This window comes from Triticum aestivum, chromosome 6A (genome assembly GCF_018294505.1).
Source record: "Triticum aestivum cultivar Chinese Spring chromosome 6A, IWGSC CS RefSeq v2.1, whole genome shotgun sequence".
NCBI lineage: Eukaryota > Viridiplantae > Streptophyta > Magnoliopsida > Poales > Poaceae > Triticum > Triticum aestivum.
In genome coordinates this window covers 398,590,073-398,606,586 of record NC_057809.1, presented here as the reverse complement: position 1 = coordinate 398,606,586, position 16,514 = coordinate 398,590,073, and the positions used below count along the sequence as shown (strand labels likewise).

The 16,514-nt window shown below is 44.6% G+C and overlaps 2 protein-coding genes across 6 annotated transcripts; one reads left to right on the top strand and one right to left on the bottom strand.

Moving 5' to 3' along the window:
• The first annotated feature begins 3,287 nt into the window (after positions 1 to 3,287).
• On the top strand, positions 3,288 to 6,653 carry LOC123127640 (lactoylglutathione lyase). 5 transcript variants are annotated; one of them, XM_044547400.1, is made up of 9 exons: positions 3,288 to 3,525; positions 4,259 to 4,379; positions 4,469 to 4,593; positions 4,814 to 4,878; positions 4,959 to 5,174; positions 5,289 to 5,336; positions 5,418 to 5,525; positions 5,610 to 5,762; positions 6,276 to 6,653. In XM_044547400.1, the coding sequence occupies exons 1-9, from the start codon at positions 3,426 to 3,428 to the stop codon at positions 6,315 to 6,317; spliced, it is 978 nt and encodes a 325-aa protein (XP_044403335.1). In that variant the 5' UTR covers positions 3,288 to 3,425; the 3' UTR covers positions 6,318 to 6,653. The 5 variants fall into 5 exon arrangements, with proteins under 5 accessions (XP_044403335.1, XP_044403337.1, XP_044403338.1 ...); XM_044547402.1 differs by having other exon boundaries at positions 3,390 to 3,525; positions 4,240 to 4,379; XM_044547403.1 differs by having other exon boundaries at positions 3,475 to 3,584; positions 4,240 to 4,379.
• A 180-nt stretch (positions 6,654 to 6,833) lies between these two features.
• On the bottom strand, positions 6,834 to 7,455 carry LOC123127642 (18 kDa seed maturation protein). Its single transcript, XM_044547405.1, has one exon. It carries the CDS (start codon positions 7,324 to 7,326, stop codon positions 7,048 to 7,050), a length of 279 nt encoding a protein of 92 aa, XP_044403340.1. The 5' UTR covers positions 7,327 to 7,455; the 3' UTR covers positions 6,834 to 7,047.
• Positions 7,456 to 16,514: the final 9,059 nt, after the last annotated feature.

The following is a 16,514-nucleotide window of genomic DNA, read 5'->3' as shown; positions in this document are numbered from 1 at the left end:
TAAACCTAACGACCAGAGTTCGATCCACGTCGGGGACGAATTTCTGGAATTCTCATGAGGGATGCTTCTTCTATATCAATAAAACCGTGGGTGCTAGTGCCCATGGAGTTTCATTTTGAGGACGTGGGCATAGCCCAGTGGTTGGGGGCGCATGATTGTAAACCTAACGACCAGAGTTCGATCCACGTCGGGGACGAATTTCTGGAATTCTCATGAGGGATGCTTCTTCTATATCAATAAAACCGTGGGTGCTAGTGCCCATGGAGTTTCATTTTTTTTAGAAGCTTCTTGAAATCACGTCACTATATATCTTAAAGAAGGTTATGCTATTATGCAAGTACATTTGTAAATTCTTATTTGTATATTTTGATTTGTTCCAAGCTGTGCGGCTGGACATGGTTTTTGAAAAACACAGTAGAAATCAATGGGAAAAAAAAATCCCCCTGTTCAACTTCTTCTAGAACCATCCCAATCCAATTATGTGTGCGTGGTTTGTTGGAGTTTTTTCTCCTTTGGTTTAGGAGAACCTCTTGTTGTGTTTTTTGTATCTTTTGCCCACTATGTCTGAATCTTGGCTTCGCCCTCTTGGAGGTGGCTGATACTAGGGACGATCAACATGCACTACAGGGAGGAGCGCAAGAGGAGGCTCAACTCATTTGAGTTGAAGAAGTATAAGAAGAGTAGTGAGACTTTTGTTGTGTCAGATTTTTGTTTCATATCATGTCATTTTTGTGTCACTAAAATAAGTTTATCGAGGGATTATGTTTAGTGCATGTTAACCTTGTCAGTGTCATGGCGTTTGAAACAAAGTTCAACTGGTGTTTGAAATGAAGTTTAAATGGTGTTTCTATGTAAAAGAGGACAATTTAGCAAAAGAAGAACTTCTTTGGGAGTTAACATTTTAGCATGGCGAGACCTCACCCTGTCAGCACTAAGGAATTATTAAGTACTTCCTCCGTCCCAAAATAAGTGTCTCAACTTTATACTAACTTCAGTACAAAGTTGTACTAAGGTTAAGTCATTTATTTTGGGACGGAGGAAATATTAAGTTTTGAGAATGGGTTTTAGGAAGTAAACTCTTAAAGATATGTTGGAGTTGCTTTAAGGAGATGATCTACAACTCTCCTATAGCCCAGTTCTTTTCGCGCAGGATTTTGCAGAATCAAGATTCTAGAAAATTCTCCTAGAATCTGCTTCCCATAGAATCTACTGTCGAGTTCTTTTCTAAGATTGTAGGTTGAGATTGTGGATTGAGTTACCCCGCAAAAAAAAAGAGATTGTGGATTGAGTTGTGTGCTGAAATGTCTGTACTGCCCTTAGACAAAAATTGTTTGATGATTTGTTAACACCTTGTTTCAAACCATAACTTTTTCATATGAGCACAAAAGTGATTTACGAATATCATAAAGTGCTAAATATTACAATTAGGATGGTTTAAATTTTGTTCCTTACAAAAGTGGGTGAACTAAAAATAGAAAAAATAATCTCAAGGTATGAGACTGGCAGCAATAGCTTCACGTGTTGCGGTCATGCTACCATCATCTTCTGGTGGTAGAGCGTTGGCACCTGTAAACAACAATGGAGGTTGCACATACACATCACTAACAAACTTGTCAAAATGCTCATTACATAACTTGCTATCATGAATCCAATTGTGGAGGCACATGGATGTAGTGACGATCATCTTTCAGGTCTCTAGTTTGTACCGAGGTATGCCTCCGAGAATTTGTCATTTCATCTTGAGAACACCAAATGCTCTTTCAATGACATTTCACAAAGAATGACGATGGTTGATTGTCTCATACCTCCCACCGGTGGGTGCTGTTGGAAATCTGGTACATGATATCGTTGCCCTTTGTATGGTGCCAGATATCCAACCCCGTCTGGATATCCATAGTGCACAAGGTAATATTTATCTGTAATAGGACATCAAAAGACATTAGAAATTTACAACATACCATCCTATATATAACAATATGGATACATACTCGGGGTTGTGAAAAATGATCATGACGAACTATAGCATTGCTCCACACACGTGTGCCGGGTGCAAAGGCGCGCGGACGGGAGACGGGGCTGACGGGGGTAGAGCGGCGGAGGAAGGAGCAGGGCGGTGACGAGGCTGGCGGCGGTGCGACAACCCTAGCGCTCACTGCGCGTGGGCGAGTTCTTTCGCTTGATGCGTGGTTGGTCGATCGCGAGCGCCCCCTCATTTTTCTGTACATGAGGGGTGGATGGGTCGGTGGCATTCTGACCGTAATTACGTGCTATAATAGGGATATTTTTTAATTCAAACATTTTTCTTTTTAGGGACTCCAAAATCTTGAGATTATGGGAAAATACAGTATTTTTTTTAGATTTTGGATTGTACTGAAGCAAAAGCAAGTTTTTTTGGCTCAAGATTTTCTAGACCGAGATTTTCCTTTTTTTGGAAATGGAGGCTTGTCCCTGGCCTCTGCATCGAAACAATGCATGCAACCCTTTTATTAAGAAGTCTCGAAGTAGCCTAAAGTGTTAAAAGTATTACAGCTCGCAAGCGGAGCGAAAAAAAAAAGAAAAGTAAATGCTCAATATTACAACCGGTATGACAATGTAAAGGACCAGCTCCCTAGATTATCAAAAGAACCAAGCCTATGTTAAGATTATCAAAGATGCCCACAACTCACAAAAGACGGTCAAGATGATCATTCTCAATTATGTATGGCCTCGACTAGAGCTCAGTACTATGTGATCACTTTGATGTGCCATTCTTTGAGAATTGGTAATGCAACTTTCATAATCTGTACTAATATAAAAAAACTCAAAGGAGCAGATCTAATTAATCTCAGCCATTAAACTACATCAATCTAATGACCTAGGTTGCTTCAACGGTGAGGTCGTATCCTATCTAATTCTTAATTTTCTCTAAATATTACCGTGCATTGCACATTTACTAGTAAAGTTAAAAGTAGTTGTAGCAAAACCTTTCTGCCAAATTTGTTGTAGATGTGGCACTCTCTTCACTGTAGCATGTGTAGTTGCTTCTCGTGGCCGTAGAGTTGTCTGGGCCCACGAGCATATAGCAGTAATTGTTGTGATGTTTGTTTACCTCAGCAGAACACGATTTTGGAGTGCTAGTAGTAGGTGATGTTTGTGATTAGCATTCTGCCAAATTGACAGAACCTGGACGTCTCTCTGTTTCAGTTGAACTCCCATATACTCCCTCCATTTCAAAATATAGTGCATTTTCGCTTCTCGAAGTCCAACTTTAACCATAAATTTAACCAATAAGATCAATTGCGGCGGAAGAAAAAATTATATAATTGAAAACTTCTTTCGAATACGAATTCACTGATATAATTTTTACTCCCGCCGCAATCGGTCTCGATAATTAAATTTATGGTCAAAGTTGAAACACGTGGATAGAGAAAGCACTACATTGTGGAATGAAGGGAGTACTGCAGAAGCCTCTAGAACCTCCTCAGCGTGGGTCCAAAAGAAACCAAACCGAATCAAGCCGATTATCTGCCGGATCGAATTTCCGAGGTGAGCATCCCCAAATCCATCTCATTCTTCACCCCCCGGTTGCTCCCGTTACCCGCCGGGTGCGTAGTTTCCGGTTCCGCATTCCTTTCTTTCTGCTCAGATTTCTTAGGTTTCTGATACAAGTTTTTGGTAGCTTCCTCCCCTTTCTACTTGGGATTCTTATCTGTATAATTTGATTTGTTCCAAGCACTGCGGATGGGCAGGATTTTTCGAAAATACTGTAGAAATCATGGGCAAAATCCCCCGATCCGACCTTTTATAGAACCACCTCAATCCAACTACACGTGTGTGCACTTTGCTGGAGTTTTTTCTCAAAAAGAAAAAATAAAGTTCGGTTTAGGAGGAGAACCACACTTAGGTTGGAATCTATATTGGTGGTAAGAGGATGAGACGCTTTCAGATCTTGAGCTGGGCTGGGAAAACGCTAATTTTATTTTTTACGAGTGAGTAACGTTTCTGTTATGTGAAGTGGCTGTTTTGGCAGACTTTACTTCGCAAAACGATTACATTGTTGATGGTGGATGGAGAGTAAGACATGCTCTCTCGACTGATATTATGCTTTTGAAGCATTCTGATTTTGTGCCATGATTCTGACTGTGTGAGTAGCTTAACTTTCATGTCGGGGACTCCTTGTACATGCTTTTTTGTTCACTGTTTTTTCTCATGATTATCCTGTTACCTCTTCCCTTGCTCTAATCATGGAATGCATAACAGCTCTGACAAGTGACAACAGGGATGGCAACCGGTAGCGAAGCTGGAAAGCCCGCGGAGGTCGTGCTGGAGTGGCCTAAGCAGGACAAAAAGAGGATGCTGCATGCTGTTTACCGTGTGGGAGATCTGGACCGTACCATTAAGTATGTTAGCTATACTTCCGGTCGATGTTTATATTTGCACCATCAATACTAGTATGTTTGTGCTGATGCAAGTGATTTAATTCTCATAGGTGTTACACAGAATGCTTTGGGATGAAGCTGTTGAGGAAAAGAGATGTTCCTGAAGAGAAGTACACCAATGCGTTTCTTGGGTTTGGACCTGAGGACACTAATTTTGCACTTGAGCTGACTTACAGTATGTTCATTGGTCCGCTCGCAATTGTTTCTAATGCAACCGGTTTGATATCCTTGTTAATGTTTGGTCGACGTGTGTATCTGCCTCAGTGATAGTACTGGAAAACTGATGGGGTCTTTATTCTTCTCTCTGCATATGAGCCGATAAATTCTTTGGTGGGTTAATAGTGTCATTCTTTTCCACCTCCTGTTGTGCTAATATGTCCGTTCTCGTTTGATAGATTATGGTGTTGACAAGTATGACATTGGAGCGGGCTTTGGACATTTTGCCATCGCAAATGAGGATGTGTGTATTGCTTACCTGCAACATCTTACCCTTCATGTTACAGACCTTCAGGCTTATACGATGTCGTGGATGCAACGCAGGTGTACAAGCTGGCTGAGACAATTAAATCATCTTCTTGTTGTAAGATCACTCGTGAACCTGGTCCTGTCAAGGGAGGGTCCACTGTGATTGCCTTTGCACAAGACCCAGATGGTTACATGTTCGAGCTTATCCAGAGGGGTCCGACGCCTGAGCCTCTCTGTCAAGTTATGCTTCGTGTTGGTGACCTTGATCGGTCTATCATGTTCTACGAGAAGGTATTGTTTTGTAAAAGGAGAGGCTGTTTGAAACGTTAGAGACACTATCCTTTCTGAATATTCTCTAGGACTATAGTTATATGTCTGATATTCTCACATCTGTCTTTTATGCAGGCCCTTGGGATGAAGCTTCTGAGGAAAAAAGATGTGCCTCAGTACAAGGTACATCACATGACAATTGTTGTTCTGATGCCATTTGTCCTTCGAATTATGATGAACTGCGCATGTTTATGATTTGTACAGTACACAATTGCCATGATGGGCTATGCCGAGGAGGATAAGACCACTGTTCTGGAGTTGACATACAACTATGGTGTCACAGAATATAACAAGGGCAATGCATATGCTCAGGTTTTGACAAGTTTTTTTTGCATTATTTCCTCTTTAGGTTTTGGCATTTCCTTTCTTAATGGTTGTTGTGTTGCCTAAGTGCAGGTTGCTATTGGCACTGACGATGTGTACAAGAGTGCTGAAGCAGTTGAGCTGGTTACCAAAGAACTAGGTGGAAAGATTCTACGGCAGCCTGGGCCACTACCGGGGCTGAACACGAAGATCACCTCTTTCCTTGACCCCGATGGCTGGAAAGTGGTATGTCTTCTGGCTGTCTTGTGCATCACACTGCTTTATTTGAATCGAGGCGGGTGAATTAATTACAAGATATGTTTGCTGTAGTCAATGCTTTGATTTAAAATTTGAAGAGCTTATTGTAGTCAATGTACTTTGGCAGTTAAATGAATTAAATAAATTTGAGACGAAATGAAGAACAATTCAATTGGCTTACACGAAGTGACTGATAATTGCTAGTTTGTCTGTATAAACGAATTGTTTCCAGTTAGTACATAGTTTCAGAGTCTACTCTTGGATTGGCACCTTCAAGGACAAGCTGTTGCTTGTAAATGCAAAATAGAAAATTGGAAAACAGCATCATTATAAGAAAGTAGGCATCCTAGGTGTAGCGAGCAAATTAATAGTAAGAACTTTTGCGTGCGGCATGTTTGTCATACTGAACATGATTTCTTAGGAGGTTGTTCTTCCGTGTCCTTGGCAACCAGCAGGCCACATTATCTGTGGCTAATGTTATTCTTGGGGTTGGGGTTGTAGGTTCTGGTGGATCATGCGGACTTCCTCAAGGAACTCCACTAAAGATCAGCAGGCCCCACGCCCGGGAGTTGTTGAAGAGGCAAACCTTATGCAGCAATGGTCTTTGATGTAATAAAATGGCAGCCTCTTCCGCTCGACCAACAAAAATAAAAGCTACTGTACCACCGAATACCTATGCCGTGATTGGCCTAGTTAGAGGACTTGCTCTGTACAGTATGTGCTATGATCGCTGAACATGAATACTCCTACTACTGAGATGGGTCTGCATGCGCAGTCGGAGAGTGGTTTCCAATGATCTGATATGTTTTCTACCTCTGTTTTTGAACTGCAAAAATGTCTTATATTTAGGAATTTGAACTGGAAAACGGCTTATATTTAGGATTTGAGGGTGTACTATTGAGACGAATTGGGCATGCTGACGGCATGAGCTATGCATTCCAGGGTTTTATCTTATTAACCATTTCACCTGAAAGTCAGGAATCTTGAAACCTGCATCGCCATGATCAAGCACGCTTAGCTCAGTCTCGTAAACACCATTCGTTCTGCTGACAATTGTACTACTTATCTAACAATTGTATACACACATCTCGTTCGATTACAGATCACAAGCAGCAGCGGGAAACGTCACCAATACCCGAGTTACGGAAAGCACACACGACACAGTCAACACCACATGAACTGTCCCTAAAAATAAAAAAGAATACGTATAGCTGGATCACTGCGCCGGTCGCTCTGGTCATACGCCGCCGTGCCTCGGCGACGCGCGCGCGCCTCATTCGTCACCGTGGCCGCCGTGGCGGTCCTCCGTCTCTGCGCACTCCTTGGCGGCGGCGTGGCCCCGCACGGCGCGCTGCTTCTCCTCCTCGGCGGCGTGAATCCGCTGCTGCTTCTTCACCTCGGCCGCCTCCTTGTTCACCACCGCCGCCTCCCTGTGCCCTGTCGTGTACGCCGCGGCCTTGTCCACCTGCCCCTGCACGGCGGCCCTCGTCTTCTCCATGCCGGCGCGCGCCGACGCGCCGGCGTTCACCGCGGCCTCCTTGCCCGACTCCATGCCGCCCGACCTCCCTTGCTTCAGTTTGGACTAGCCGACGATACTGCTGAAATCTCTAGACAAGCTGCCGTGCTTTCGCAAGCAGGGTCGAGGCGACACTTATAGCGCGGTGCCCTGAATCCACGGAAGGAGGATTTGTTGCCTCAGGCCATGACGCGTGTCAGAGTGTACGTGGGAGACGCGTAGAGAACGGTGTGGTGGCTGGGGTGAGGTGTGCGGACACGAGGCATCCCCGCCATTTGATTATCTATAAGTTTGAGCCGTTTCAATATCATTGGCCGCACGAAAGATGAGTCACTGCTTCCTGTTAGAAAGTAAAACGAGTGAGGCAATCGACAGAGATGTAAAGTGAAGGGTTGTCTTTATTGGCAGAAATCACATATTTGACCTGAAGGCGAAATCAAATCACAAACTAACCTGCTTTTGAATTTTTTTTACTCTGCTGACCCTTTTGTGTGGCGCCCGACAGTTAGGCGCCGCACATTACTATGCAGTGCATTTGCCTTAGGCGTCGCACCTCCTGCCAGCGTGGCAGCCCTGGTCCAGTTGCGGCCCACAGACAGCACTGCAGCGCCTAAGCCTTAGGCGCTACACTTGTAATGTGCAGCGCCTAGCGCTTAGGCGCTGCACAGTGACTTAAAGCGCATCGGCCCAACCCGACCAGACAGTTCTTCCCCCTCTCCGCTCTCTGGACAGAGAGCAGCGGCGGCGCCCCTATCGAATCCCCCCATCCCTCTCAGATCTGAAGATTTGATCCGTGGATTCGATCTCCAATCCATCCTACTAGGTAAACTCCTCCGTTCCTTTTCTTTTCCTCCGTAAATTTGTTGTCATTTTAGAGATTTGTCCAAGATTTGATGGAACCCTTGATTTGCTTGATTTAGGATGTGTAGTCATAGTGGTAGTACCGTAGTGTTGTTGCTTAGTTCACAATATATGGTTCTTGTTAGTGAAACCCTAGATTGTTTAGTTTTTTTAGATATATATGAGATGCCTATTTTTATAGATAACTATGAGATGTTGAGTTTTGTAGACATATATGAGATGTTTGTTTAGATATATATTAGATGTTGAGTTTATTTGAAATATTAGATGTTGAGTTTATTTGAACATATATGACATATTCATTGTGTGAGAAGGAGATGTTGAGATTCTTGTAATTGAACACATATTAGATGTTTAGTGTATACCGATATTTGAGATGAAGATGAACTCATATATGTTTATTGTTTGAAGTTTGTAAGGATGGTTTGGCTTCTCGACGATGTCTACGACACGAAACACCGGGCCTACATGATGCGCGAGAAGGAGATGGTAATAACGAGTAATCTAAATATTTGCAAATTTGCCTTAAGTTGAAATTTACATGCCCTAAGATTTGTCATTACTTGTTTTTTGCAGAAGCTTGAACCTTTGAAGATTCGGTATCACGGGGTCTCTGGTCCTGCCATGCCTTACGATGAGCGGTACACACCGTACATCAAGCAGGCAGGACTACTCCCGTGGATTCAGTTGGTCAGCCGGTCCATGCCGAATTTGAACGCTCCACTGGTGTCCGCTTTTGCTGATCGGTGGAGGCCGGAGACGCATAGTTTCCATCTTCGGACTGGGGAGATGACCGTGACGCTCGAGGATGTCTCGTTGATCACCGGTCTTGCTATCGACGGGATGCCTCTCTGTATGAGCACCGATTCTGATGGGTGGCGCGAGCAGATGATTGCTCTTATCGGTATGGCTCCTACCGAGGCTGAGGCTGATGTAGAGGAGGGAGAAGAGAAGAAGAAGAAGGAAAGGAAAGCAGCCGGAGCTGCTTTCACGTGGATTCAAACTCACTTTGCGACGTGCCCTCCGGATGCCACTGATGATGTGATCCAGACACATGCTCGTGTCTACATGTGGTATGTTGTGTCGAGGACTTTGTTTCCTGACTCCACTGGCAAGAACGCTCCATGGATGTGGCTGAAGGCGTTGACCGTCTTCGATAGCAAATGGAGCTGGGGTTCAGCGACTCTTGCCTACTTGTACCGACAGGTAGTTGGTCTGTTTTGTGATCAACTCATTTCTTCATTAGCAATGCAAGCTTGCTGTCAAGTTAACATTGTTTTTCTTTCATATGCAGCTGGACGATGCGTGTTGCAGGATCACAGGTAGTGCAGGCATTGGTGGTAATATGCTTCTACTTTCTGTATGGAGCTGGGAGCGTCTGCCTGTTGGACGCCCGAAGAGCGTCAGGTTTAATCCTTGGTATGAAGATGAAGATGACGAATTACGGCGCCCCACTTGGGCTTACAAGTGGGATGTGGTTTCCGAGATGACGAACGATGTCAATCTCATGTACCAGAAGTACGTTGCCGAGTTGGACACGATTACGCCTGAGCAGGTAACGAGGTCATTACTTCAGTCATTTCTCATGTTTGCCTGAAAAAATTCACCAATTTTGCATTGTTGCCCTATTTCATAGGTGGAATGGCAGCCATATGGCGCCGATGACAGACTTGGGTACACCCCGGAGTTTACCATCAACCCGATGTGCTTGCGGGATAGGGATCTCTGGCGTATGCGGTGCCCACTGATATGCAACTGGGCTGTTGAGTTTCATTTGCCACATCGCGTGTGTCGTCAGTTTGGTCTGTTCTAGCCTCACCCGCCGGGATGGGTGGATACGGACAAAGCACTTCATAGGTAAGAGAGCATGAACCGTATTGACTAAGCATCGTCACTCCTTGATTTTGCTAATGTTTGGTTTTGTACCATGCAGGTTGGACAGGAGAAGGCAGCGGAAGATAAAGGACTGGGACAAGCATCATGCTTCGTATGTTACCCGCTTCCAGCTTTGTGTGGAGGAAGCTCGTAGCAGTGCACGCGCCAAGCTTCGTGAGCATAGTCCACTTGCTTTTGATAACTACATACGATGGCTTCTTGAAAATACTCGAGTTGAGATATGCCCGCCGGCATATAATGAGGATATTCTTGAAGAACCCGTAAACTTTGAGGATCTATCAAAGGGGAAGTACAACAGAGATGTCAGGGTAGGGCACGGAGTCCCTGCTGTTCCGGTGATTAACTATGTGGTAAAGTGTTTCTTCTTTACTTTCCCGTTGGCCGTATTACACATGTTTGAATGGCTAACGTGTTCATTCTTTCTCATCCGCAGCGCACCGAGATCAAGAAAGCAGCTGATGAGAGCCAGTCTATTCTGGAGGAAACACCGGTTGGAAAAGGCAATGATGATGGTTCACTACGAGCATTCCTCAAGGTACAAATCGCATTCACTATGAGAGGCCAGTCTATGTTGCGGAGTTTCATATCTTCCACACTTGTTCATGTTACAGCGTCAGGCCAAGAAGTTAAGGCGGTTATCGAATCTTCTCGGTTGCCGTGATCCCGAAATTTGATGAACCATCTGCCTCTAGGTCTGGTACACCATCAGACCCCTCATCTCACCATCAGAGGGACGATGTGAGTTCCTCATATGCTTATCATGGATGATGAGGGTGCGGTCACCCAAGAGGTATGACTAATCCTTTAGATGTGATTCTCACTTGATTACGACGTCGGTCTTCACCATATTGTTTGATTGTGTGATAGGGCGATGAGCTTGATGATGACATGACTTTGGCGGACGCTCAACTTCGGTCCCCATATGTGTTCAAGCCTAGGCAGCCCAGACGCCGGTACACGCCCAACGACTTTGACAACAGAGGCAACCCAAAGGTGGTCGTAGGGACCTCGCGGATGGCTAGCTTGGATCATGAGGCGGAGGCGGAGGCGGAGGAGGAAGTGCAGGAAGAGGAGGCTCGTCCACCCAGGAAGAAGAAGATTGCCTGCAGGCGTGGCACCAGGAACACGCGCGGAAGGCATTAGTGCTTGTGTTTGTTAGTGCTCTTGTAGCCGTTTCATTAGGTTGATGAACTTGTGACGTTATGTTATATGTTGGTGAACTATTACTAGTGTGGTATTTGTGTTTGCGAACTAGTAGTAATGTTGAATTGTCCTAAATGATGTGATGTTCAAGTTATTAGTTGTCTTTGTTCAGTATGTGCAGTTTACAATAATTTTAACGATGTTCAAGCAAGTTATGTGAGTGCTGCATGAGGCCAAAATGGCATCTGTTTCTGTAGTTTGGCAGTTAACAGCACTGCAGTGACACCCAGGCGCTGCACTGTACTGTGCAGCGCCCAACTCTTAGGCGCCACACCATACAGTGCAGCGCCCGTCTCGTAGGAGCTGCTCAACTGGCCATGGCTAAGTCAGAGTGCAGCGCCCAACTGCAAGGTGCTGCACTGTAATGTGTGACGCCTATCCCTTGGGCGCTGCACTGTACTGGAAAAACTGAGTTTACAACACGTTCATTTCACAGGAACATCATAATACTTACAATGACTGTAGCATCATAGCAATTTGAACAAACACAAATTTTATGCCGATGAGTTCATAACTTAAGACAATTCAAACATTACTACGACATGGTTCACGACACATTCATTACAAATGACAAATGGCAGCTTGCCCTAGAAGATAGTTCACCAACATCTCACATGCCCTCACAAGTTCACGACACATTCATTAGAAGATAGTTGACGACGAGTGCACCAAAGTGAAGTCCCTACTGAGTAGAGCGAGGCCATTTCCCCTTCTTGTCACATGCCGAGTCCTCCTTTTGCGCCTCGCGAGCCTTTGCAAGCTTTCTTGCTCTCTCCTCCTCATGAGCAAGTTTCGCTTGGCGTGCCCTCTCCTCCTCTCGTTTCTTCCGCTCCATCCTCTCCTTCCGACAACGCTCTTCCTCCAAGCCTCTTCGAAATGATTCTTCGAACCGCCGTTGCCGCCTAAGACAATCTTGGTATTGGTCCTTTTTGACATCTTCTGGCACTTCAAGATCTATCCACGTGAAGTACTTGCATAGAGGAGGCGGTGACTGCATACAACATTTTTGTTAGTGTTGACACACATTGGAGAGTAGCATTTTACTTCTCAAGCTTACCGGTGGTTGGTCATAGGCGTTAGTTGGAAGTGCACGATCATAAGCATAGTTCGGGCATACAAAATATCTCCGCCCTTCCGTCCATGATTTCTTTCGGTCGGTGGACATCTTCACCTTGCAAACATCTCCACACCAACATGGCGGGATATTGACATCTTTCTCCTTCACCTTGTCCAAAGATGCGTCCTCCCACTTGATCGGCATGTCTGCTTGGTTAGCACACGGTGGCCTCGTCATGGAACCGGATGAAGCCATGCCTACAAAACCGAGAATTCTTGGTTAACCCTAACCCCCACTTAACAATAACCACAACCCTAATCATAGCATAACCCTAACACCAACATCAAACACACATAACCCTAATCATAGCATAACCCTAACACCAACATCAAACACACATAACCCTAACCCTAGCATACCATGAAAGCCTAACCATACGAAATTAGCAAAGAAACATAACATGATTCAACAAAAAATTCCAAATCCAAGCCAAAACTAGGGTTTCCCCAAAGTAGCAAGATTTGAGCAAATGTGACAATTCCTATGGATGAAAACGAGGGGATCGGAGGAGAATACCTTAAGGGAGGGCTTGGCTTCGAAATCAATGGTCAAGGACTCCGGATCTGAGAAGGATTTGAGAATTCCTGGATGGCTATCCGATATGACACAAATTTCCCTTTCAGCCGGTAATACCCTTGTTCTCAATTGACGCAAGAACCACTCCCAGTTATCATTGTTCTCCACCTCAACCAAAGCGAAAGCCAAAGGCAACACCCGGTTATTGGCATCACTTTCTATTGCAACCAACAAAGTGCCCTTGTATTGTCCGGTCAAGAACATGCCATCAATGGTGATGACGGGCCGACAATGCTCAAATGCCCTCACGCATTGCTCAAAGGCCCAAAATGCACAACCAAATACTCGGACGGTCCTCCCGTTATGAATCAATGTTTGGTGCCCATGAGGCTCAACCACGTGAACCATGCCTGGGTTTGTGGCGGCCATAGCTAACAACAACCTAGGGAGTCGGTTGTATGATTCCTCCCAATTGCCATACAACATCTTGAATGCGGCTTGCTTCGCCTTCCATGCCTTGCCATACTTCACCTTGTAATAAAAGATGGCTTTCACAAGGTCAATGACACTCTTGATGCTCATTATTGGAAGTGTGGATATTTGGTTGGATAACCTGTAAGCAATGAACTCGGACGTGAGTTGTCTATGTTGTTGGTACACAAGCTCGCCATCCGCATTCTTGTGCCGGCACATGTGAGTTGGTAGACAACTCACTATGCGCCAAGTGGGACCTCCTTTCCATGGCCTTGCACACATAATCCATGGACATCTTGGCACTTCACATTTGACCGTGTAACGCACATTGACGTCCGAGTTGGCCACTTTATGTGGACGGTAATGTGTAACCGAGTAGTTGTCGAGCCACATCTTCAATTCCAAGAAGGATTGAAACTCACAACCGGGATATATCCCGTTCTTGCCGTCTTCCAAATCACGGTGAGAACTTGGCCTGGCTCCAAGAGATATGCATTTGCCACCATCCACAACGGCTTCATCCACGAGACTAAGATCCTTGAACAATGGTGTCTTGTGATCCCGCTCGAATACCTTCTTGAATGCTTGGGCCTCCTTCGGCGTGAACCCCTCCTCATCAACTTCTTCATCGGGACCATCATCATCCGAGTCTGATGCATATGCACGGGAAAAAGGGATGGATTGGTCCATTGTCTCTTGCACATGATATTGGTCGAGATCACGCACATTGTTGTCATGGAGATCAACTTCGTTGTCATCCTCCTCGTATTCATCATTCTCCTCTTCAAAATCTTCATTTTGGTTGTTTGGAGTCGGGCTCAATGTTGGCCAATCTTGTTGCGTGAAACTCATTTGATCTTGGTTAATGGGTGGGGGAGTGCTAGCAACCAACGGGGAGGGGTTCCGGTTCAAGTCCAAATTCAAAGTAGACTCAACCTTCTTGGAGGCAAATAACTCAAGAGCCTTGTCTAGAGATTCGGCAACCGTCTCCTTGTATGCAACCCAACGTTGCTCGAGTTCACACGCATTGTCTTCCAATGGATGTGCATTCCAAAACCAACATTATGCCTTCCCTCGAACTCAACAACGTCACTTGGGTCCATCCAATTCAAATCCTTCCTCACTTGTTCCAAGATCTCCGCATAGCTAGGACTACTCTCAAACACCATGTCAAGCTCATCCGGGTCCGGCTCAACATTGCCTTTCAAAAAGGCCTCTTTATCCACATGATGAATATAAACACATGTTCTCCCCATCCCTATAATAATCAAAACACACATATATCAAGTAAGTACTTAACAAAAATATTTGCACAAAATGCATATGCCCTAACATATATATGAATTAATAACCATAACCCCCACAGAACAATTACCACAACCCTAAACATAGCATAACCCTAACACCAACATCAAACACACATAACCCTAACCCTAGCATACTATGAAAGCCTAACCATACCAAATTAGCGAAGAAACATAACATGATTCAACACAAATTTCCAAAACCAAGCCAAAACTAGGGTTTCCCCAAACTAGCTAGATTTGAGCAAATGTGACAATTCCTATGGATGAAAACGAGGGGATCAGAGGAGATTACCTTAAGGGAGGGGTTGGCTTCGAAATCCATGGTCAAATACTCCAGATTTGCAAGATTTGAGAAGGATTTGAGAGGGAGGAAGAGAGGAAGAGAGGAGGGGCGCAAGGATAAGGGTTTGGGTGGGGTGGGGGTGTGTGGGGTGGGGTGGGAGGGGAGAGAGGGTGGGGCCAGCCTAAGTGGCACACAGACTATGCAGCGCCTAAGCGCTAGGCGCTGCACATTACAAGTGTGGCGCCTAAGGCTTAGGCGCTGCAGTGTTGTCTGTGGGGCCGCAACTGGACCAGGGCTGCCACGCTGGCAGGAGGTGCGACGCCTAAGGCAGAGGCGCTGCATAGTAGTGTGCGGCGCCTAGCTGTCGGGCGCCACACGAAGGGTCAGCAGAGTGAAATTTTTTCGGAAGCAGGTTAGTTTGTGATTTGATTTCGCCTTCAGGTCAAATATGTGATTTCTCCCGTCTTTATTGATGATCCAGTACAAGCATTATAGCCGCGAGGGGATGCATCCAACAAACGCGATGGTTTGGAGAGACACGAGCGAACAATCGTGTCCTTCGTACATGGCGGTTAGGGATAGTGGAGATTCTCCATAATTAACACATGGGTTAATTAAACTCAACACTCCCCCTAATCTATGCTATTCTTGTAGACATCATCATCTTAAATAAAAGCTTCCTCAAAAACCCTGTGGGAAAAATATGAGGAGTATAGCATTTGATATGTTGATAAAACTCCTACAAACCCATTAGGAAAAATAAGGAGAGAATGATGCAACATGCAACATATAATGGTTATTGTCTTTTTTAACTCAATACGAGAAAACCCATAGAGTTTTGATGACAATAAATATGTCGTATATACTTAACCCCGATAGGGAAAACAGAAAATATGACATATGATCTCATGTTGATATTACCTCATTAAAAACCTTTATGAGAACCTGTATAGTAAACTCATGAAGGGGAAAAGAGTATAATATGATGTTTTGAACAGGAACAATTCAGGAAGGTACCCCCATGATTCTTGCAAATTCTGAAGCCATCACATACCAATTCCATGAACGTATTTCTGGAATGTAGAAGCTGGTAGAGACTTGGTGAATAAATCATTCACATGATTTGACTTGCAAGATACACAATATAGCGATATTGCTTATTACGTAACCTGTTTGCATCTGGGCAACACAAGCAACATTATCTTAGAGATAATGGTTGATGGATGTAGCCATGAGGTCTGTTTCGAAGACTCTCATGGGATGGCTACCACACCTAACAGGAACACTAAGCTTGCCTATGATCTGACATAGCGGGGATCTGATCAATGTATCCAATGGTATTGGTGTTCAGATTTCTCTGAAACTTTGAAAAACCAGGACAAGTTGTTTGATGCCTTCAAAAATATCGATAGATATTCTTGAGTCTCAACCAATTGTGTTTGGTGGATCCAATGGCATTATGGAACACCGAGTCCCAATATCTCATTGCCATCACCTCTTGATCTAAAAAGATCTTTCTCTACGTCTAGAGAAGAGTTATGGATGGATAAGATTTGTCCATAATGAA

Excerpts from the sequence above, each read along its gene's own strand:
- LOC123127640 (XM_044547400.1), top strand. The coding sequence starts at position 3,426 with ATGAAGGGAGTACTGCAGAAGCCTCTAGAACCTCCTCAGCGTGGGTCC. Across the intron at positions 3,526-4,258 it reads TGCCGGATCGAATTTCCGAG|GGATGGCAACCGGTAGCGAA; the intron begins GTGAGCATCCCC and ends AAGTGACAACAG. Across the intron at positions 4,380-4,468 it reads GATCTGGACCGTACCATTAA|GTGTTACACAGAATGCTTTG; the intron begins GTATGTTAGCTA and ends TAATTCTCATAG.
- LOC123127642 (XM_044547405.1), bottom strand. The coding sequence starts at position 7,326 with ATGGAGTCGGGCAAGGAGGCCGCGGTGAACGCCGGCGCGTCGGCGCGC.